Below are 24,608 nucleotides of genomic sequence, written 5' to 3' on the forward strand. Positions count from 1 at the left end.
GCATTTTACTAATACGAACGAGTTAAAGCTGCGTAGAAAAATTGCATGTCGCTTCATTACGCACTTTGGTGAAACGCATATTCTGAAGCTCACTCAATTTCTCGCCAGGCTGAATATAAAACAAGCTGACTACTATTTTTGTACTAGCATGTTTTCCATATTACCAAAAACATGGTAATATGAGAAGAGGTGTCGCTATAACATTAAAGATAGAGCACTGGTAACTTCACACCTAAATAATATGATTTCCTTCATGTGTAGAAATCCACCGATCTACTGGCATGACACTACACGCCCATCTTTGCATAAATTTTACTTTCCAGCACCAGTGTCAGTGTGTGTGTGTTTGTGTGTGTGTGTGGCCACCACTTACATAAGCGATGACTCACTAATGACTGAAAATCACATATAATTAACATGATAAAGTTCATGTCACCCTGCAAATACATTGTACATGCAAGATAATTCATTCTCTAATATTTGTGAAGGAATTTGATTTGGCCCTTTGTGTTGCTAAACCCTATAAAGCTGCTTTATTTCACTAATCCTTTATTTGTTCCAATCACAGGGACTAGTTCACAGCAATGAAAGTTGTTTTCACATTGAAATTGGTAAATTTTAATTTCTGTCCTGTATTGTTTAGTGGCAGTAGATCTGCATCTGCGTCCTTTATTTGTGAGCTGTTTTGAAGAGAGATGTTATAGATGACTGAGGTAAATTAGCTGCAAATTATTCCACAGTTTTAGTGGACTAGCTAATCTTTCTATTTTAATATGCCAGTTAAAACTTTAGAAAGGTTTAGATGAAATAGCTGGGGGAAGTATTAACCAAATAAAACGACTTTCCTCCTATAAGAGGTGTTACATTTGGACATGTTTTTACTGCTAGGCTATTTCTGATCAAGAGTGAGAACCAATGTCAGATATGTATGTGTGAAATAGTCTTTGTTTCTTGGAATACAAAAAATCTTGGCCACCTCTCTGGAATAACTTCTCACAAAACCAAAATGCTGCAGCAACAGTTTTAATGAGAATTAGCGAGAGAGACAGACTTCTCCAAATTAACTGTACCTGTTAAAATCAGCAAATAAAAAAAAAAAAAAAAAAAAAAAAAACTCACATAAAACTATTTTTCAATTGTGAAAAATATATTCTCTTTTCTAATGTGTCCTTACCTGCCAGGCTTACTTGGTGATTGTGCAGAGGACATTTGAGTGGTGACCATCTTATCAACAGTGACTTTCCCTATGATAATCTGTGCCTATTTTAGTAGATGTCCTTCCACACCAAGAACTATGGCGCAATTAAGGAAAAATATTAGAGTGACAAAGATTGCCTATCTAAAATATGAAAAATGAATTCAGACGAATACAACTGAGCTTATTTATGTAGAACCAAATCAAAATAAATCTTGTCTCAAGGCCTTATATAAAAAGAGTCAAATCAATCGCATCATTAAGACTGATTCAAAGTCACTCATGTGGATTTCAATTTTATCCTAGTTATCTAACAATGCAGTCAAGTTTAGCTGAGCAGTTTTGCATTTATTTCCAACCTGTGCATTCACTAAATGAGCTTCTTAAAGTTAATGATAAACTGATGGTGACAATGACTGAACTGAGTTTACCAGAACTCAGCATGACTTGAATACTCTGATAAATTTGTCTGTTGCAAACTATTCACAGCTAACTTTGCGTACTGCTAATTTATAAAGAAATCCATAAAATTATAACAGAAGTCATAAAAATGTAGAAATGTATATGTAATGTATTTTTTTTTTTTACAATCTCTAAGCAAATGGATTTCATCATATATTTTATTGCATAGTGTGTTACATTCAAGAGTCAGTTCTTAAAAATACAAAGTGCAAAGTAGAGTAGCAAGAAAACATCTCAGCTTGCAAAATAAAACCCAATAATCACGTCGCCTGATTTTGTAAAACAGTACCATCTAAAGCTGAATAAGCTTAAATTTTTATAAGAAAAAAAATGGTTGACTCCAGGTCTGCTTCATATGCTTGCTAATGCTTTGTAGGCTATACATATTTATATTTTTACTTCTTAAGCTGTCAGTAACAGTCATGAACGTGTAACATGTAACACAGCTTCAGTTTGATTAATTTTACACTTTTGTAGTAAAGATACTGACCTGAGTTAGGCTTCTACAATCTGGTGTTTAACTAACAAAACAACAAATTCATAAAGGACTACACTTCTTATTAAATAACTGAATTAAAAATATAAAATGCAGCATATAACAAATATTCTCCACAGCAAGTATCATAGGGCAAGGAATGGTACATGGTAAAATTAAATATTATTACATGTAATTATTAAAACTATTCTAACTTCCTTGTGGGGACTTGTGAAGTGGTACTAGTTGTAACGTAAGATCTCTGGGAAGATACTGCTCTGTCAGGTCTGCACTGCTTTCACTACCTTGGGAGCGTCAGGATCTTTTTGAGTCGAAGAACTCTTGTTGCCTTCAGGTTCAGCCTTCCTGGGCATCCTGGGGCTAACAGCAGCTTTTCTGCTGGTTTGAGGGCTGGAAGAGGGCACAGCCTTTTTGCGCTGCAGTAAGGGGCTTTTGGAGCCTTTTGGCTTTGTTGGGGTGCTTAAAGAGTCCATGACCTTCAAAGACCTCAGCCCAAGCAGGCCGCAGAAGTAGTTGCACTTGTGCTGCAGGACAAACTGATCAAAAACCTTGGGATTTCCTTCAACGGATAAACCCTGGTGCCTGCAGCATAACACAGAACACAGAAAGGCTGCAGTGACGATTTGTGCAAATGCAAATTACCTGTAAAAACGAGGCTCAAGGAGCATAATTTGCAAAAACATTACACACGTATATTTACCCTGTTGATTTGACTGAAACACCGACATTGGTGATCTTGGTGTCAACACCTGCAAAACGAAACCAAACAGAAGCTCGATTTTTTCTGCTGTTTTGTTAGCATGTTTAGATGTGACAGATGTGCTCATGATATTACTGCTACACGACATGATACTGGAAAATGTGGAACATAATACATTTGATTAAAACACTGGGCACATGTCTCTCTACAGTGAGAGGATAAAAACATTACTAAAATAAAATTTGAAAATTTTCTCTTAAAGTTCTTGCTTTACGATTGTTTGTATAAAGAAAAAACACTTTAGCAAGAATTCTGATATGGTTTGTTATGCATAATAGAAGTAGGAATTTGTGCATGCATGACTTTTGTTTGAAATGGCTGAATTTTATTGAGAGTGGTCTGAAAAAGAAGAAAAAAAATCCAGTGAGCAGTAACTGTGTGGCTCAATATGACTTGAGTAAAAGGTCAAAGATGACTGGTTCAAACTCATAGAAAGGAAAACATAGCAAAAAAACACAAAAAACACAAATGTTGTAACGAAGGGATGCAAAATATAATCACACACAACAACCCTGAGACAGATGGACGGCTGCAGCAGCAGCAGCAGAGCACACCACATGCGTTTACTATCTGCTATGAATAGAAATCCAAGACCACACACAAGCTCACAAAATTGGATCATAGCAGATTGGAAAAACATTAAAATCTGATCACTCAATTTCAGCTGCAACATTTAGATGGTGGGGTCAAAATTTAGCATGAATAACACAAAAACATGGATCTGCTGTTGTATCAATCCAGAGGATTCGGGCCCTCACTCTGTGATCACAGTGTATCCATCTCCTGCTTGTTATTTTATGTAGGATAATGCACCAAGTCACAGAATTATTGAATAAAATAATGAGCTACTGTACAACAATAACCTCCATCGTCATCAGACCTCAATCCAATTAATGTGCTGTCAATAAATCTGCAGTAAATGGATGATGCTATGATGTCAATAATATCTAGAATCCATTTTTAATAAAGGCGCCTTGCTGAATATATCCACAAATAACGAAGGCAAAATGGGGTCCAAACCCAGTACCAGGAAGGTATACCTAACAAAGTGGCCAGTGACTGTATGTAAAACTCCACAATGCACCACTGACGTTGAGTGTCAGCTCACCTTCCAGGCGAGTGAGAAGCAAATTGCCAGAAGTCCACTGAAAAATCCAGTGCTGCAATGCACAGCACTTCTGCTCTACTTCAGAACCGGTCTTGACGTTTATTCTCCCCGTATCATCCAGGACAGAGTATTTCTTATAGACTCCAAGCAGATCAGTTTCCACAGTGGCATAGGGGACTGGGTTTGCTGGTCTGTACATCAAGTACACTGGACTTATCCTGTGTAGGAAGTGAGGATAAATAAGGTCAGAGTGGGAATAACTTTTAAGGAAAGTTTTTAGAGCATCTGACGGTTTATTATCAAGACTAAAAATTGATGTTGCTCACTCCAGAGGGGGTCCAAAGTTTTCTATGACCCTCGCCTCCGCACTGAAGATTTTGCAGTATTCCCGTGCCAAGTTCTGATTTCTACACTCCTGTATGGAAAACATAGTATCACAGCCAGTAAAAGATTAGCAAAACCTTCTGTATAATTTTTTTATTTAAGATTAAGTAGATTAGTATCACAGTAATCCTGTGTGGGTGGCAGACATGACACCTGGCTTCCTTTAATGTTAAAACTCCTCGTATACTGTGTGACGTTTTTGAATCTAGGATGGTAAGAATAATACGCAAAATTACACTTTTTCAGATACCTGTTTCATGATGTGCTGGTTCCTTTCTATGAGCGAGCTTTCCTCCTTGCCTGCATAGGTGATAGGGCTGCGTGTTTTAATTATGCATGTGTTACCAGACTCAAAAACAGGCTCAAGGCCGTAAATGACTTTAGCTCTCCAGATTTTACTGGAACAGCTAGCTCCAATTTGTGACTCCGTCATTATTATACGTCCAAAGAACTTGTTGCCCCAGATGCCTGAATCCGCCAGTCCCTTGTTGAATATGAGGGGGGTCATTTCAATTTCCTCCCCAACTGTATGAACAGTAATAAACAGAGGTTTATTGACAAAATAAATAAATAACAGAAAAATAAATATTTAAGTCTGATCTTACCACCAAGGTCCTCACGCAGAGACATTCCAGCCAAAACTGAAAAACAAGGCAGATTAAACGTGTCTTGTAGCAAATAATAAAACTATCATAGAAATATTACTTTTGATAGTATACATACTATCAGCGCTAAGTAGAAAGTCTGTGGTGTCAGAACCATATTCATTGGTTATTGAGCATCCGTAAACTCCTGAGTCTTTACACGATGCCTGAACAATGGCCAGGTTGACCTGGGTCTCGTCCCCTGCACTGGAAGACACACAACAAACATTTTATAATGTTTCTAAACTATTGGAAACAAAATAACAATTAAAAAACATATTGTGATGAACTTACATTTTTTTAACCTGTGCAATCTCCTCCTCATCTTTGTACCACTTGACGTTTGAGTCGCTAAGAACATTGAAGAACTGGCACCACAGTTTCAAGTGTCCAGAGCCATCTGCAAAGACTTCAGCCCTGATCTTACGGATAACCTGAGGAGCTGGAGAGAACCATGACACAGAGCACACAGTGAAAATCCCCCCTTAGTTGGGCATGTTTGCAACATGCAATCTTTGTTTTTGCAAGGATGATCTCATAGTAAATTTTGCTCATAGCAGTCTATAGGTGAGAGACGGTGTTCAATTTTCAACCAACGCAGAAACACTCAAAATCTTTTAGTTACCAGTTACAATTTCATCCTTGTTTCTGAACAGTGAAGAAACTTGAGGACACTGAAAAACTCCCTAGATCCATGTTAATAGTATACAAACTCCATGCAGGAGACAGCAGTGAGCTCATGGATTATTGTTAAGCTCGGCACTACCATGAATACTGTGTTGCAACTTCTTTAAAGCATGTAAAGCTCCAAGTTAATGTTTGTATGATTAATGTAACAAGCATCTGTGAGATATTAAAACACTGTAGGTACACACATATCCTAATGATGACAGCCCATGATTGTTTATCTGTTTATAAACAATGGAAACGAGCTAAAAAAAAGAGAGAGAGAGATAGAAAGAAGATCCACAGCCATTTTGCAGCCTTTCTGCCAACGATGTGTGAAAAAACATTTTGGACTATAGCAACACAATCTCGTGACGAAATGTGTGAAAACTGTAATCCGTAAAAAATAGACAAGAATTAATGTAGTTAGAGAAAAATGCACTGAGATATTGATTTTTCTTTTAACGTAAAATGTGCCGATTAAGATGACAACTAAACGCAAAATGGACCCGTGTCTATTGCCTGCATAGAATCCAATGACCCTAGATTTCAAATGATTTTGTGCAAAAGTAGTAAGCTGACAGTGATGGACTATCATTAAAAGCCAATAGAAAACAAAACATTATAACAACCTTCACTCAATTACACAAACGTCGTGTAGTTAAAAGATGATTTGTTATGAGGCAGTTTTGTGTGTTGCATAGGGCTGATAGTGATTTCAATAGATTTGAATGTGTTTTTAGTTTTGCTCTTTTGCAAGCAAAATACTGTAATCTGGAATTTTTTTTGTGTGGACAAATTCAGCGAAATCATTTCAGTTTTTAAATTGAACAAACTGATTTGCAGAGGGAGATTGAATCTCTTATTGGGCAGTTCACTGGGATGTGACAACATCTGTAATGCCTGTGGTTGCTGCTGCTAGCTTAGGATCAAAATTGGCACTCTCTTCATGCACCATTATCTGCATGTTGTTAGTGCACGTTTATCCCTGTGCAATATTTTTTGCCCAACAGCAAAAAAATGTGAGAACTTACTTCTCTAGCAGATCTATCTATATTACAAAACTACCTTTGATGGCATCCCCTTTTCTGTAAGAGCAACTATAGAAGCCTTTAAAGAGATTAGGTCATTTCATTTTCCACTTTACCTTTGAATGGGTTATGTTTGTCCTTCTCTGTAGGTTTGCCCTCGGTGGGGATCTTCTCAGTACGCAGTTGGGTTTGTATTTGAGTTTCAGAAGCCATCTTCCTTCTGGTCAAAAGTGGAGATTGCCTTTCTTCCACAGATGTTTGCTCTTCTGCGGGGCGCAGTAAAGGCGACCGTTGTGACAGGCTTGGAGACACAGAGCTTGCTGGGAGCTTGCTGCTCTGACCAGGCGTCTCTCTTTTCTGAGTTTGGCCATTAGTGGGTGATGTTGACTCTTGAGCCTCCTCTGTTTTTGCATTCGATGTTGGGATTTTGCGACGTGCCCCAGAGGCTAGCTCTTGTGGAGTAGCAGAGGGAATCGGTGAAATAAAATCAATCTTCTTCAACAGTGGTGTGAACTCTGGAGTTAAAATGTTGAACGGGTCAGGTCTCATACCGTCTTTAACCACTAAGCTCTCCTGCCCTGTAGGAAGAATATCCTTTACTTGCCTAGTTAAACTAAATTCATGTTCAGACTGATGATATGCTTGCAAGGTCTGAAATGAATTAGCTATACGTTTCTCCATTTTGCATTGCTCAGAAACTCTTTCTAATTTGTCGTTGAGCTGTTTTTGTGAAATTGATGTTACCATATTGGGATCTGGAACAGTTCCTCCTCTAGTGTGCTCCACAACTGTAACCTGCTCTTTTTGAATGTTGTTCTCCGTATGTGCTGCTGTAATTACAGAACCGGATTTCTGAAGACTAGTTTCTGGTGGATTTGAAATTGACTGAATTTCCTTAATGAATCCATTCTCTGAAGGTAAAGAATGGGGACTGTTGTTTACATTTTTACTCCCAGACCAAGAAGTAATAGAATAATCTTTTAACGGAACCACAGTTTCCTGACTGGTGTCCATAACATCTTCATTAGTTTTATCCACTCTTCCGTGGATCATGTTTATATCTGATGCTGTGTGAGTTTCCTTGAAAAAGGTAGAAGGGACCACAACAGGTGTGTATAAAGTTTGAACAGTTGTTGAAGTTTCATTTGAAGTCAGAACATGTTCCTGTTCCTTTTCATTGAGCTGCTGATAGACCTTCATGAGTGTTTCCTTTAGGTTCGTTTCAGGTACTCTGACAGTGCTTGTCTCAGGTTCATTTTTAGTCTTGATAGTATTCACCTCTGGTGTACGTTTTTTGGATTCATCTCTTGCTTGCTGACATACTTCTTTATCCTTTATCAAAGGGTCTTTGGTTAATTTGCAGGGGACAGACACGTTGGAGACTGGATTGTCTTGTGTCAACTCGAGAGCCTTTATTTGAGATCTTAAAAGTTCAGCAATAGAAATAACTTTGGATTCAGTTTTGGGTATTTTTGTGAATGTCATTGTGTCTTTAGGTGCATTTGTGTTTTCAGGAAGTTGTTTTCGGGTAGCAATCTCAAGTCGACCTTCCTTCAAATCCTCACAGTGTGTGGATTGAGTCTTCTTAGCATCAGCGATAGGAGATTGTGCAGATTTTTCCCCAGAGTCTTTTTTCCCTACATCTTTGGTCTTTTGTGAGTTAGCTTTTTCGTGTAGACAACTCGTCTCCACTTCCAGTATCTTCTCACTTCGAGTCCCCTTGACAGTCTGAACTTTGAACTTACCCACCTCACTAACCTTTAACTTCTCTTCTTGTATTTCTGTCCCGTCAAAGGTTTTTATAGCTGTATCCACTTGGCTTTGCTGGGTGACAGCAACATTACACTGCGGGATGCTTCCACTACAACTAGGGATTTCGTGTGCAGACTTCTGTAAGCGAGTAAAAATGGCTGAACAGCTTCCATTTGGTTTCCTGGAATCATCCGACGTAGCCTGTGATGTTTCATCAGTGATTGTTTGAGGACTACTGGACAAAGGGGAGGTCAGGATGTCATCTGTCTTTTGTGGCAGCTCTGAGTATATGTTGTGCTGGTTGAGTGGTAGCTTAAGGCTGACAGGTGCATCATTCCAGTTCATGTCTGCGTCGGCCTTTGTAACCTTGGGATATAATACAAGCCGTAAATACTTATTCCTTTATCCCTGGCTTTGCTTGACATAAATAAACACATGCAAACTTAAAAACAGCCACACAGCAATCCACAACGTAGAAGGAAAATAATTTGCACAATGTGCTACATTGGTCTAAACTGTAAACCAATTCAGGTTGGTAAATTTACCTTTAACATACTGATTCAGCCAGTGCAAGTATTAATAAAGCATTGCAATAAAAGAATTCAGTGTTTAAAAGTAACAACATATTTTGTTTTTTATCTAGTATTTTTCCTTTTTTTAAAGACTTCTCCTTGTCTCAATGTATCATGAAGGGATTAAATCCAGTTAAGTCCAAGAAGCAAACTCTGAACTGACGTCAAAGTTTTTACCCTTTACATTTATCTTTCCACTCCTAACATCTAGAGGCATATTCAGAAGGAAGGTTGCTATTTTAAATGTAAGGTGGCCACAAAGGAATGTGAATTATTTTAAGTAGTTGTCTTGCCATGTGGTGCTTTGTCTCAGCTCACACTATGCAGATGAGGTTGAGGCGATTGCATAAGCGGTGTACTGTAGACATTCATTCTTCTCAGTTAACGAAAACCTTTGTGTTTTGTTCCTTTTACTTACATTTATCATTTTCATTTGGAAAAGAAAAACTAAACATGTATATTTGGCTACATTTAAGGGAAAACATCTAGCTTGAATCTTACTGAAGACAATAAAAACCTAATTTTAATATACAGAGCCTTATAAGACTCATTGTGTTATGTTCCATGTCTGTATCTTAAAAATATTATAATTAAATCTAAAACAAAATTATACTTTAATAATATTTTTGACAAATTTAGTACAGGCATATACTATAGATTTAATATTTACAATATTTTTGGTATGTTTCACTGGTCCTTGAGTATGAATGTTGGGATTATGCAATGTTTTGCCAGCATGTGTATAATAATAATAATAATAATAATAATAATAATACATTTTCTTTAGAAAGGGATAATGTACAACTCAAACATAAATGTCACCATTTCATGAGCTCTACCAGATTATACGGGTTACAAAAACTAAAACTTCTATCAGAATAAGAGCACAAAGCCAACCATGAGACCATGTCTTGCATCAACACAACTGCTCCGGCTGTCAACATGTGCGTCATTTAAAGCTCGTTACCCAGAACAGGGCATGCTTGTAAAAGCTATTAATATCACCAGGATGCTTGTGCTGCTTATGGGGTCTGTGCTGCCGGCACAAAGCCGCTATGACCTCATGCGAAAAATGTTAACTCACCTCACTTGGCACTGCTGGTTGAGACGCAGACTCCTTTTTTTGGCAGGGGCTTGTCTCTTTCTCAGGCAGCAGACTCTCAGCGCGTTCATGCGGGCATTGAAGCGAAACAGCCCCTGTGTCACATGGTGTGTCCACTGGCTCTCTAAAACCAGAACCATCCAGAGATGTGTTTGACTTTACGTCGGTATCCAGTGTTCCAACAGGTCCGGTTTTATCAGTGTCCTCCTTAGTAATGCTTAGAAGTCTTGATTTGTTGCTTGACTTGTTTTGTGCAGGCACAAAGTGAGGAACCTGTTTCTGTTTCTCCAAACATTTTTCTGTTTCTTTGTAACTTCCTTCATTTGTGTGCTTGGCTATTTTCTTGCCTTCTTTTTCTGACACCGTAGGGCTTGGAGATGCAGGAACAGAGATCTCTGATGTAGGGACAATTTCTCGTTGTGAAGGCACTTTCCTTTTATTAAACATGTTTACATCTTTTGACGGTTTCTTAATGAACAATCCCTCCTCTTTCGCTAATATTCCATGTTCCCCTTTTATATTTTTTGAGTTAGTATTTATAAGAGATGGACTGACACTGCTTTCTACTTCCATGACTTCATCTGAATTTCTACTAGCTCGTACAGTCTTTGTGCAGACAGCCGCTGCAGAAGAAGTATTGTCTTCCATCATCTTCCCTCCACCAAAACTTTCTGGTTTTACGGGTGTTGCACTGTCGGAAATTTTAATCTTCTTCATGACAAAAGGAGATTTTGGTTGTTGAGAGGTAAAACTCTTATGATCAGGATCATACGCGTATGTTCTACTCTTATTGCCAGGGTCATTGTTTATATGTCCAGTTGTCTTAGCACACACAGCTTCCTTTATGTCAGTGTTTGAATTGTTATAGACCTCCTCAACAGTGCCCTTCTGCAACATACATTCAGTCTCCAGACCTTCTGCCTGATGGATCTCTTCACTGCCTCCATCCTCTATGGGGCTCGGCATGCTGACAAAGGCCTCCATTGTTGAGCGGCGTTTCCTCTGGGTTCGGTCTGGGCTGATGGTTCGCAGGGGCTCCAGGTTTTCTTTTCCTTGTGTTTCCCTGCATTTGTTTTCAACCTTTTGTTTGAGCTTGGCAAAGTACCGCTGGTGGATCTTGAACTCGTTCATTTCGCCAACCTCGAGGACCCCCGAGCAGGAAACAATTCCTTTACTATTGATGGCAGAGGCCTGGTAGATAGCTGCATCATCCATAGTGCAACTGCGGATTTATTAAAATCACATGAACAAGGAGATTATTATCAACATCAAAAGCAGACACATACGTCTTATTTAAGAGGCAGAATTAACTTTGGACTGCAATATACTAGGAGAACTAGAAGTGCTGAGGATATGTGTAAATTATCTTCAAAATAAAACACCACTGAATGCATCAAATGGTGTGAAATTGTTGACGGGCGCTAACAGTTTGTTTCAACATGTCTAAAAAATGAATTTACATGTTAAACTAGCTCATGGTGATATTTCTTCTGCTATTATTACCAATAATAACACAGAGATTTACATAAAAATATGTGAATGAACTATTTAAGCCCCTGCATAAGGAATTACATGGAGCTTGAGTAAAGTTTCATTCAGCTTAATTTTTCTTTCCACTTTCTTTGGATTTCACTTTTATGTAGCTCTTATTCTTGACATTCAGTTTCACCTTTTTAGCTTCAGCATCTTTTGTTAAATGAAACAAATACTGTGGTCCTTATTAACCTGGAGAGCAGTGGCTATGTAATTATAATTTCTTTGTGTGAAAGCTTAATATAATTCTGACCTTTATAATATCTTAATTAAATAACTTTAACAGTGTTTTTGGATATAAATACTTGTATATGTGCAGGGAATGATTTTGTCCATTGTGGAATATTTCATATTTAGGCAGCCCGCAGTATCTATCCATCTGCTTGTCATCCTTATACCAGGTAATTTGAGGGACAGGGTGTCCTGAGAAAAGAGACAAAAAGCAAGTTAAATTTCATAATTTAAAATTTTTCAGTCACCTTAAGCTCAATGTGTTTTAAACACGCTGTTACTATGTTGTATCTTTGTGTGAAGCCATGTATACCTGTAACCACACAGGTGAACTTTACATTGCAGCTTTCAGACACGGCTCTTGATTTCAAAGTAGTCACGAAGGAGGGCGGCATTTCTTCAGCTAACTGTGCCATTACGCTGCAGAGTGTGCTCCTGTGCAAGAAATGGGAAATTGCTCGCTTATTATGTTTCTATGTTTGTTTTCAGGCAGAGGAACTAAAAGTAATGCCCTGACAATTAAACCAAATCACAGCTGTCCAAACTCACTAGTGTCAAATCAGATGAATGCGAACCTAAAATTAAAACACAAAGTGTGTCATCTCAGGACCTCATTAATTCATATTGTTTCATCAAATTCATCAATAAAACTAGTTCAGATCTGAGACAACGTTTGATTAAAACATTTTTGCAACATCCCTAAGGGGGAGTGCAAATGTCATTGTTGTGACATGTCTGTAATTGCAGAAAAAGATGAAGGAAGGAACATGTTCTCATTGCAGGGAACAAAAAGAACCATCAATATTTAGCTATATTCCATATTTCCTTCTCTACCTGTTTGACTCTACAGTATTTAGGTTGCGGCGGATCCAGCCAAACACACCTGCAAAAGCCAAGAGATCGCCCTGAACCGTTTACCAGTCCGACACAAAAATACACAAATATTCAGGGAGAAACTCACCCCCACAGTCAAATTACCATTAATCTTAAAAATAAATACATCTCAATCAATTAGAACATGATTGGAAAGTTTATGTCAGTAATGCGAGTAAAAAAGGAAACTAGTTATTTAGATTCATTACACACTGATTGATATTCCAAATGTGTATTTTTGTTGATTTTTAATTAGCATGGCTTACAGCTAATGGAAACCCCAAAACATTTTAATCTTACATGAAGGCAATGAAGGATTTTTAGTATGAGTATACTGATAGAGTATACATAAGACAGCTGACTTAATAGTTTTCCAACAGTCTGTCACTAACACCCTCCACAGAGAGGGGGAGCTACAAAAAGTAAATTGTAAGGACAGTAGCTGTCCACAAAGTGACATATTTAAGCATAGAAATGGGAAAGTGAGGGAGCAGAAAAACAATTAGAAAAGGTGCATAAACACCAGGAATAACTCCTTCTTTGAGGGAAGCACGTTTGTGGGAGACTGAAAAGTCGTGGAACTGGAGTCAGTGGTTCGAGAGCCACAGAACAAAGACCTGTCTAGGACACAGCTATTGCGTTCTCGTGTGTCAACCCTGAATCAAAAGAGTCTAAGGAATGAAAGTTTTTTTTGTTTTTGTTTTTTGTTACAGTTGTCCCACTGAGTTTTATCAACTCCAGGGTCAGTGCTGTCATCTAGGAGAAAACTCACTTCAGCTGAACCCTGCAGAAATGTTTAGAGTGTTTAAAAGAGGAAGATAACACACCAGGCTGAAAACGCAGATAATCGGTCTGAACCCTTCTATCTGCATTGGTGCAGTAATTCATGCAAATGGACAAAGAGTTAGGTTGATACACTCTACATTACATAGTGGCCTTATCTTTCACCATGCCTTGTTTGTCATAAAACATTATTCTAGTCCCGTATAACACTTTCTAAGAAACTGAACTTTGGCTTAATCATAAAAGTTAACAGAAATGAACACTTGAAATATTTCAATCAGTGTTTACTTAATTTCTATAACATATTTTATATTGAATTACTGAAATAAAGATACAGGCTGTGATGTCCTGACTTACTGAGATGCAGTTGTAGCAGATGTTTTAGACCATGTGGGGAAATCTGAGTAACAATCTAAGCAAATAGGCACAACAGGCAAACTCCCCATAGGGAAAAAACAAAACAAAAAAAAACTATCTTCTTGTTTATTTGGTAAAAAATACAATCCCTCACACCTTCCTGAAATCCTTACAGAAAATAATTATTACCAATACAAACTGCTACATGCCACATCAAACCTTAATATTGCAATTGTGAGTATGCAGCTGTGTTTTCTGTGCGAGAACTAAGCAGTTCATTTGATGTTAACTACTGAAAATAAAATATAAGTGCTCTATATTGGCCACTATTGCTATGTGGATGTATGGAAGATACAGCTCATATAGACAATATCCAAATTGAGGTATGCATCTTGGTAAACATTTGCATTAATTTAATATAAATATGACTAGAAGTAGCTAAAAATAACATGTTAACAGCTGTTAGTCAAGGAAAAGAGATAAACATTTATCTGAGTCTTTAAGTGCAGCAAACATAATGCTTCTAATTGTGAAAAAAGTGTTTTTGTATTACCCAAAGAGAGGACTTTTTTCTGAAACACACTGTTTATCTATTGGCAAAAATAAAGTAGAACTCCACAGGGGCTACCAGCCAATCTGTCAATGCTTACGCCACTGCGAATGCTTGAATTTGGGCCCATGGTACATAACTGAGATCCCAATCTCAATTTGCAGCTTATTTAAACTGTGAGGTACCATGGCAACAAACAGTGAAATAAAAAGTGCTGACTTCATCTCAGAAAAATCCTGAATTATGGATGCATTAGCTCATCTGACCAGAAATAGTTCACCAGCGATGCATCGCTGAGAACTTGTCAAGAATCTGTACCTGTTTTCTGGCCTCACGTTGGAGAGGTAGCTGCAGCCACTGGGCCGGCTTCTCCCACTGACATTATTCCCATTGCTGGACCGTCCGTTCCCAAAAGCGGAAAGTGCTGATGTCCTCCGTGAACCCATTACTTATTACTGATTACATATATATATATATATATATATATATATATAAAAAATGCTGTTCAGAAAGAAAATATCCTCCAGAATAGGTTTTGGAGTTTATTTCTTCACCTTGCAGCTTCCAAAAGACATCAACTCAACCTTTTGAGTGAGAAAAGAAAAGAAAAACATAAAAAACGTTGACTATACTACCCAAACCAAAAAACTAGATTGCTCCAAGTTGTAACATGAAACAACATTAAAACATCAGATTTTGTTTGCTGCAAAAAACTGATCATTCTTACAAGATGCTCTGTGGAGTCAAACATACATATTTTCTCTACACTTTGCTCCTTTTGCTATTGTCACTGAAGACTTTATAATTATATATTATTTTGTAACTCACCATTCTGAGTGTCATTCCCTCCTATGACAGATACTCCACCACACTGACTTAAGGAGTTGCAATTTCCAATCAAACACGAGCATGCGTAGCCTTCTGGACTATTTATAGTCGGCCTGCAAATAGGGACAAATGCAGAACACACTTGGTCAAACCTTCATCAACAAAAAGAAAATGCTATATGACATCAATTAAATAGCAAGTCTTGTACTGAACCGCAAAATAAAAAGAATCAGGTCTTCCACAAACATGATGTGTTTTATATACCAAATGTTTTAACATCCTAATTTTTCATTACCTGAAAAAAGAGAAAGGATTGAAAATGCATGAAAACATTTTTTTTTTCTTCTCGGTTCTGATGGTAGTGGATAATTTACTAAGAGAAACGTGTGATTAGTCCTTATGCACTGATACTTTTTAAAGTTAACAAAAAAAAATCACTGAAGCTTTTCAGTTAAAATGAAAACTCGACCCACGTTAAATTGAAGTCAGAGATTCTATAGTTTTAGGTGATCTTTCCAAGTTCACCTCTTTTAAAAATAGAACAGAATAGAGAGAGCCTACCATGTTTTGTAGCTTGCATTGTCCAGTGGTTGACAATTCCACTGGTTCCCAGAGGAAAAGCAGCAGGAATAGAACAGCCTTATATAGACAGATGCCGCCGCCAAAAAAGCTAAGGGCTCTTATCTTTTTGCAACCAAGCACACACACACACATGCACACACACTCGCACAGTACATTATACATATCTCTGATGAGTGTTACGTGAGTTTTGTAGATCTGTATGCTATCTTATAACAAAACACAACAAAAAATTATATTATATTATATTATATTATATTATATTATATTATATTATATTATATTATATTATGTCTGTCTTACTCTGCAAACAGACTCCACAACAACATCAGCTGCTGACCGACTGGCACTGGTTCTCCCATGACTTACGCCTTCCTGAGCTCTGCCTATCAAGTTTAAAGATGTCTGTCCGATTCCACTCATCAGGTTACACATACGTATGTGCTCTCCTTTCATCTATTTAAATTGATTTGCTCCATTGACCCATCATCCGCTTTTGTAACTCCAAAGTTTTTCCACCTTTATTTCCAGGGAGCTGATATTCAGACTTAACTTGATGAGCAAAATTGACTAAAATGCAGGATTTCAATTTACAAATTAAGGAGCCCCCCCCTCCTCCACCACCTTCTTTTGGATGTGGCATATACATATTGTAACTGTTCAACTGTTTAGATGGATAAAGCAACTGATTTCTAAAAATTGACTCTGTTATTTAATGCAGGACGCTCGCCTCACCCCATCCAAGCACACGCATATGCCATGATGATAGATATGTATGAGACGCAGAGCCTCATCCTGTGAAAGGTGTTGGAGAAAACAGTTGCCTCAGATCCTTGTGCATTTGAGATGGAGAGGCATCCAAACTCGGGGGCTTTTCAGTACTGGACTTTTTGTGACCAACAGATGCAACTCATCAATGCATGATTGATCTTATAGATCTACAAATGATTAATTGATGAGGAGTCATTGTCATGAAAACCTAAGTTTTCTCTAACATTAAGGGGGTTAAATTTTCCCATAACACAAAGAGCTAATTTTTCATAGTGTGCTGAATTTTAATAAAGTGCATCATTATATTTTAACACTGTATTTATCATCAGCTGATGTAATATTTACTGAATTAACAGAAAATTGTGGGTTTCTCATTTTATTAAACTTAGACATATTTATAAAATATAGCAAAAGGGGAACTTCTCAGGTTGCTGAATACTCTTATTTTGTTCTGCTAACATATAAAGAAATATAAAAATAAAACAAACAAACCTCAAAACAAACACAATTATAAAGCATTTTGGAAGTCTAGAAAATTGATTTATTACTAAAGTGATCTCTGGCGGACAAATCCTGATCCAAGTAAATGATCAATGTGCAAACATGAAATCACCAAAAGGCACTGCACGGGCAGGTTTTCAGCCCTGCATGTCTATTGCTTCATCTTTTGCTATAAATAAAACACTTCCTAAAATCTCTTCGTCCAGAACATCTAGGAAGAATCATTTCTGAGATGACTACCTCCGACTCCATGCCATTATCTGCCTCTTGCAAACATAATTGTCCACAATTAGAAATAGAACGCAGGTCCAGAGGGGGAAATATAAATGGCTGGAATCGGTCATTAGAACCTGAGTGATAATGGACACGGATCGGTTCAGAGTGAGGGACGGCCTGGTGGAGACGAGGACCGACTAAAATGCACGAAGCAGACTGGCCAAACGCAGATCTCCATTTTCACTGACATTTTATTTTTCATGTGAAATAAAAGGTGACCCTTCGATGAGTCGCCACAACTTCCAGACTTCTAGTCCTTTGTGTCTCCTGCAACTAAGGGAGAAAGTTTTTATTTTTTTACTCTGACATTCAAGTTTATAAAAATCAACCTTATGCTTGGATAACCCCCCCCCCCACCCCCCACCCCCCAAAAAACAACATACTTTTCTTAACTGTAGGAAGACTAGAATATATTTATAATTATTGCAAACTAATAAAACTACACTTGGAGATTGAATTAATAAAACTATTAAAACATTTTGCTGTTTATAAAGGAGACAGGTTCTGTGTACCAGAAAAAATGTGTTTTGTGTGAAATGCTTCTCTCAGCCCTAGAATAAAAGCAAAATGTTTTGTGAAGATGCCGACCAAAACTGATGAGTGTTATTATCCGCAGTGAAACAAGTACAGACATGAGCTATGTGGCTCATGGACATCACAGTTCCCTGATATCTGTCCCAGACGAGGCGGAGCTGAAGTGTGTGTAAGGAAGTAGCTTACGATCTGACTTAGTTACATCAACTGTGTCTGGAAGAATGGGTCCAAGTTCTAGCTAACGATATTATGAGAATTTCAAAGAAAGATATCCAACACATTTCAACCAAGTTATATAATTTAAAGATAATTTCACCAAATCTCACGGAATTGCATAAAATGTCTGACTTTGAAGTAAATTGAGTAAAACTGATCTTGCTCATTCTGGGATTTAGAAAAAAACAAATCTAAATAATTTTGGTAGCGCTAACTGGCCTAAAACAAGACAACATTTTTATCTGATTAAACATCAGAAAGTGAGACTTAAAAGGTTGTGCGTCTTTTCATAGTGTTTGCAAACCTCTGGTCTCAGCTTTGAAAAGTCCACACTAGGTTTACCGAATCGTCTCGCTCTTCAACAGGCAAGGTCAGGAGTTCAGATCAGTTCTTTGATGTCTGGACTTGCTGGCAACATACACTAGAGATAAATTTCTACAATTAAAGCGACATGATCCCCAGTTGCGTGGGGACAAGCTGTTCTAATTCAGGTGGGATCTGACGGTTCCAAGATGGTTTGAGTGGTGAAGTGATGACAGGGATGCACAGGAACAGGCCCACGCCGGCGGAGGAACGAGAAAGAGGTAGATACAGAAGGGCTGTTATTCACAGATTCATGGATCTATTTGAGCCGATTAGAAAACAATCAAATTTATCTGAAGAATTGTAAAGATATTCTGTTTTCACTCATTGCACAAATTATTTCCCTAAAAACAAAAAAAAAATGGCTGACTGAACCGAAGTACGTGAGAATATTAACTCCGATGAGGATACAGTGTTGACCAGAAGACTGTTTTGATGTTTAACTGGTCTCTGTGGAAACTGAGCACAGCTTTGTATGACCGTCTGCGCTGCTGCTGAGGCTGTGACATCATCCTCTCGATATTCTCACCAGTGTCACGTCCAAGGAAGGAGAAACATGAGAAGACTTGACCACCATGAACAGCTGTGTGAAACACACACACACACACACGCACACACACTGCTTTCATGTAGTCCTGCTCATCTCACACTGTCCTGTGTCAATCAGAAACAAAAACTTTAAACATGCACAATTCTGCTTCCATATTTTATTAGACCTTTGATAATCGTGCATGTGGCGCATATTTGTAATTATATTGAATGTCAGAGCCGCTGAACGGGATAAATGAAGAAGCAGGTGCAAAGTAAGTACAGATGAGCACTGTAGATTAGATTGAGCTTATCCGCTGGCTCTGAATTTTCTTCAAAACTTCTTTTTTTATGAGGACTTTATCATTTGTGTTCTTGTGAGCTGAAGCCTACCTGTCTACATGCAGATCTAGAGTGACCTCTAGTGGGAAAAGCAAGAAAACCTCACCGTGGATCTACACAAAAAATGAACATCGAAACAACAATCCTGGAATCATAGACAAGAGATAATTAGCACCAATTATATTTTGCATTGTCTTTATTTAGGCAGAAATAGGTTTGCAGCAATATGTAATATAAAAGGCACTTACTTTAGCTAGAAGGCAAGAAACGATACAAATACTTTTAGGGTTAATAATAAGATATCCAGTAATCTTAGTCTAAATATTAATTTGAGGAAAAAGTAACATTTTTAGGTGCAAGACGTCTTTGCTCAGATTTTTCTGTTTGCAACTCATCAACTTCTCCGCTGCTTATCAGCTTAACTATAAATGTAACTTTTTTTTCTCCCAGTACTTGCCTTTTAAACATTTAACACAAAGGGAAAATGATTTATGATATGCAAAATAAAAGGTCAGACAGAACATTTTTTAGACAAGGTCCCAAAATCCTTAATATATTCAGTAACTTATGATGAAGATTGCTTTGTGGTAATTATTAAGTGATTTGTACATTTTCTTCATTGTGTCCCATTACTCTTTCCTGCTCTTCTTCTGCAGCATTTCAATGACAGATGGAGCCTTTCGCTTCACACCTATGATAAACACAAAAAGAAGTAGTTGTCAGGAAGACGGGTTTTTACCGCAACTGTGAGTTAAGGCGGAGGAGTAAAAAGGCCTGCAGAGATGTATATTCCTGTAATACCTTGCTTTTTGATAGGTGACTCATTGTTGTCTGAAGACCTCTTAGCATAAGCCTCCTTCATTCTCTGAATGTTTTTCTTGCTGACCTGTTCGTGCTGTACTATTGGATGTGGGTAGTCTTTTCCCACAATGCATCCTGCTGCTTGCTGGACACTGCGGGGAGCCTTCCAAGGCTCGTAGATGTACTCTGGTGGAAACTTCTTCAGAAGAGGAAGGTACTTTCTGCATACAGATTAAATTCAACGTTGTTCCGTTGCAATAAAATTACTAGGGCTGAAACGATTCCTCGAATGATTCGAGTACCTCGATTACTAAAATTCCTCGAGGAAAATTTACCTGCCTCGAAGCTTCGTTAATTTATGTTTTATTAGTTAGCGCACCGTGTTCCGGCCGGGACTTCATTTGCGTTGCGCGGAGCTCTCACTTCCGCCTCTGAGTTGTTGACAAAAGCTAAGTCTCAGCGGCATAAAGTCCAATCTTCAAGATTGGCCCGTGGGGATTTTATTGATTGATGATAATGCCCGACTTTTTATCGTTTTTGGAGAACCAATAAGCATCCTTAAAATGACTGGGGAATGCCTGGAGTACGGCAGCATTTCTCCTCCGGGGCTGCTGGTTGAAAGCGAACGGCGGGAAGAGCGCTGAGGTGAGCGGATAGACTGAACAGGGCGGGCGGCTGAGTAGCTGATGCTTACCGTGTAAATGTAGCTTTACCGACGAACCGCACAATAAATTTCATATCCCGGTCTGAAGAAACGGGTGGCGGAGCGCATCGTACATGGCTGGTAGATGAGTTTCTGAGTGTAACCAGTGAAGGTGTCGTAAATATCCCGTATTGCTTCCCCCCGTGTTCGTCCCCCGGTCTAACGGTTCGTCAGTCCGCTGGTCTATTTCCTCCCCTCCACCCCATGTTCGTTCATTCGCCCTCTCCTCCCACTCCAGGCGGCATTTCCCGTATTTTCAAACCCAAAGCGTGACAGGTTAGGTGGCAAGGTGAGTTTAATTAATCTATTAAACTCACTGAAGATGAATACATAAACTAAAAGCTGGATTGTAGACAATTTTTATAAGCATATTTGTGAGCCTGCCTCTTTGTTATTAAATTCAATATAATTTCAGATTTTTCTATAACTTTTCTTCTGGTTAACTTAGAAAGTGAGCTATTATTGTTACAGGTTAGTTTTCTAAACTACAAAAAAGCAACTGTTAGGGATGCTCAAATATGGAAAATTGGACTGATATTGATATCTGATAGTAACACCGGTATTATGCCAGATTTACCAATATTTCATTTTATAATTTTTTTTTATCCGATTACTCGATTAATCGTAAGAATAATCGATAGATTACTCGATTACTAAAATATTCGTTTACAACAGCCCTAAAAATTACACAATTTATTTGCATTCAGTCGGGAAATGATCTTACTTAATGTAGTCTCCGTTTTTGTCCGTCTTTTTACCGAACGCGATGGGGGAGTAAACCCTGAAAAACTGGTGGAAGAAAGCGCTTGCTGACAGCCACTGCCAGTTTCCTGCATTCAGAGCCCAGTCACCATCCAGTAAGAGATCCTCGAAGACCTTAGGAAGAGACAACAAGCTATTTCAGTCACAACTGTGCTGCAAACCCTGCTGCAAAGAAGAAACATTGTGCAAAGCTTTCGTTTTGCAGATTACGAGATGCTTATCACCCACAGGCCGGGATTGGATTTGTACATAAAAGCAAATTAACACACCTTCTGTCCTTCTTCCCAGCTGATCCACAGGTCTCCTCTGGTGAGAAAACAAGCGACAGCATGTCGGGCCAGGTGGTGGATCCAGCCCTCCTGCCTCAGCTGAGTCATGATTGCATCAATGAAGGGGAAACCAGTCCGAGCCTTCAGGGAAACACAACATCATGACATAAAAGTAATGAGAAAATAAATCGAAATGATCCCTAATTAGAATATGAACACTTTTCAACCCGCAGTACCTCTCTCCATGCAGCAAGATATTGCTGGTTTGTGTCCCAATCCACCTTTGTGCACACTGGGTTCTCGTTCATTTTGTTAAAATTAGGGATCCCCACACTGCAGGTGTAGAAAAACTCTCTCCAGAGCAACTGACCATGAAGGGACACTGGAGGATCCGAATGCTTTCTCTACGCACAAATTAGGTTAAAGAATTAGCCGTTTTAACGCCACTGCTTTTATTTAACCAGAAGTACAATGTGACACTCACCCCCCGATACACCTCAGTGAGCCTCCACCAGAACGTTCTTACTGAGAGGCACCCAAAGGTGACGTAAGGACTCAGGACTGTGGTGCTGGGACTCAGGGAGTTTGGAGAGGTCTGAGGCTTCTCAAAGCTACACACCCATCCCTGAATTAAGCAGATTAAAATTTACAGACACAGAATCCTGCCACCTTTTCACACTGTGTCACATTACAACTGTCATTTCAGTGAAAGGTTGTTCAGATTTACTTTGCAAGGCTCTGACAGTCAAGCATTCCTGATGTACTAAAAGAGGATCACTTGATTTGACTCACTACACTATGGCCAAAGAAGATAAACCTCGCCGTCTTTTTCCCTAAAGATGAATTAGCTTTAGTCTGCAGAATTAACCCAAAGTCTTGCAGGTAGTGGTAGGTAAGTAAAAGGTCTATACCGTTCTTTTCATGTGTTCATCTAGTCTTCTCAGAGCCTCCTGTTCTCCTCCAGGAAACAGCTCCTCTCCCAGAAACTGTGAGTCCAGCCGAAGCTCCTCTAAAGTCGGAATCCTGTATTTGTCCTCATACTTCTGTGAGCCAGGAGTCTTAACATCTTCAGCAAATAAACAATGAAAAGATGTCACACTTTGACACCCAAAACATATTCCATTGTTAATGCAAAGTATTCCAAACTGTGGTTCTGTTTGTTACACACCTCTCATGTTTTCCAAAGTTGGAGCAGGGATTGGTTTTTTGGGTGGACCAAGATTTTGCACTATTGCTTGCAAACGTTTGTAAGTTAGAGGAGGTTTTCCATTGTTTTCTTCAATTATTCTTCAGAGGAATAGCAATCCAGAAAGAATACAAAATTACTGTGCAGGAAATTGAGAATAACAGCAGGTAAAATCTATCTGGACATACTCAAATTGACATTTACCTTTCTATATTGTAAAGCGTGTGGGAGATTTTGTAGATGACATCGACTCCGTGTTCTTTTGCCAGACTGGCCACTTTCTCATCACGACGTAGACTGTACGGCTCTGTGTCATACTCATAAGTAAGCTTTGTTACATTCCACCTGTTGAACAATTTTGGGAACACATCTTCTGGTTTCCCCCTCAGGACAAACAGTCTGGCCAAATCACAACACAGTATAAAAGAACAGTTGTAAATATCAATCAGAAATGTCTAAAAAGGATGTTTCTTTGAAAGTTGTGTCCATGTTTTTACCTGGAATTGAGTTTCCTCAGGCTGCAGTCCAGGTCTTTGAGTGCCCCAATGAGGAACCTCTGGCGGTTGATGCCAACCTGGGCGTGGTGAAGGTAAGGGTCCAGGATGAACACAGGGTAAAGCTCTTTACAGTCTTTCAGTGCAGCCATCAGTGCTGGGTTGTCATGTAACCGGAGTCCCTTACGGAACCAGTGTATACACACGTGAGCCATTTCCTGGTGATCTGTGAATGCAGACACGTGAGAAATCATTTAAAAAAATTGAGAGATGGAAATGTCATTGTCAAATAGCACATGTAAAAATCTCAACAAAAGCATAAATCCTGCACTGTTGAAACTTCTGCTGCAACAACGATCCTGCAGCAACAACCTGTGAAATGAACATAAATTGCATGTAGATCTGCAAATTATTATTTCGCTTTATGCACTGAATAATGAATCTCATTTTTGATGATAATTGTTATATTCAATACTGGTGACTGAACTGAAATGGTTTTTTGGTAAAGTGGCTCGAGACGACATTTGTTGTGAATTGACGCTACATAGTAAACTGAATTGAACTACTGTACTGCAAAAACACAACGGACCCAAGTCAGTGTGTGCTACGGTGGCCACCGTAGTATGCATGCTATACAAAGATAGAAGATTAATGTACATCTGACAGATAGCTTTACCTACCTTACCCCTACCGGGATCTCTTCGCACACGGTCTATGTGGCGTTGGATAATGACCAATTTTCTCTTTTGTAATATGCACGTTGGTTGTGTTACAAAACAGGAAAAGGACGGTTACGTATCCAAGCGCAACCAATCAGAAACAGAGACCAGAAACAGAAGGGAAAATAAAATAAACTCTGCAGCACCTCGTCGGATCTACCACCAGATGGTAGTATTGTGCAATGAACAAAGTTATATCTTTACAATTAATTATTCTCGCTAACAGCAGTAATATAG

General features: G+C 38.5%; 2 protein-coding genes across 2 annotated transcripts; both read right to left on the bottom strand.

Moving 5' to 3' along the window:
• Positions 1-1,009: 1,009 nt before the first annotated feature.
• On the bottom strand, positions 1,010-15,438 carry LOC106920788 (alpha-protein kinase 3-like). The gene is made up of 13 exons (XM_088004391.1): positions 14,818-15,438; positions 12,250-12,371; positions 12,011-12,128; positions 10,155-11,394; positions 6,863-8,864; positions 5,344-5,491; positions 5,129-5,256; positions 5,011-5,046; positions 4,656-4,930; positions 4,348-4,436; positions 4,022-4,239; positions 2,854-2,902; positions 1,010-2,735 (listed from the first exon to the last, which is right to left on the bottom strand). The coding sequence occupies exons 1-13, from the start codon at positions 14,943-14,945 to the stop codon at positions 2,414-2,416; spliced, it is 4,875 nt and encodes a 1,624-aa protein (XP_087860517.1). The 5' UTR covers positions 14,946-15,438; the 3' UTR covers positions 1,010-2,413.
• Positions 15,439-19,615: 4,177 nt separating this feature from the next.
• Positions 19,616-24,474, bottom strand: cry5 (cryptochrome circadian regulator 5). The gene is made up of 11 exons (XM_015008327.2): positions 24,333-24,474; positions 23,656-23,878; positions 23,363-23,557; positions 23,141-23,259; positions 22,884-23,038; positions 22,457-22,597; positions 22,209-22,376; positions 21,973-22,113; positions 21,666-21,817; positions 20,239-20,459; positions 19,616-20,128 (listed from the first exon to the last, which is right to left on the bottom strand). Exons 2-11 carry the CDS (start codon positions 23,865-23,867, stop codon positions 20,067-20,069), a joined length of 1,566 nt encoding a protein of 521 aa, XP_014863813.2. The 5' UTR covers positions 23,868-23,878; positions 24,333-24,474; the 3' UTR covers positions 19,616-20,066.
• Between the last annotated feature and the right edge of the window lie 134 nt (positions 24,475-24,608).

This window comes from Poecilia mexicana, unplaced genomic scaffold (assembly GCF_051168715.1).
Source record: "Poecilia mexicana isolate PSO_F unplaced genomic scaffold, ASM5116871v1 scaffold_3, whole genome shotgun sequence".
NCBI lineage: Eukaryota > Metazoa > Chordata > Actinopteri > Cyprinodontiformes > Poeciliidae > Poecilia > Poecilia mexicana.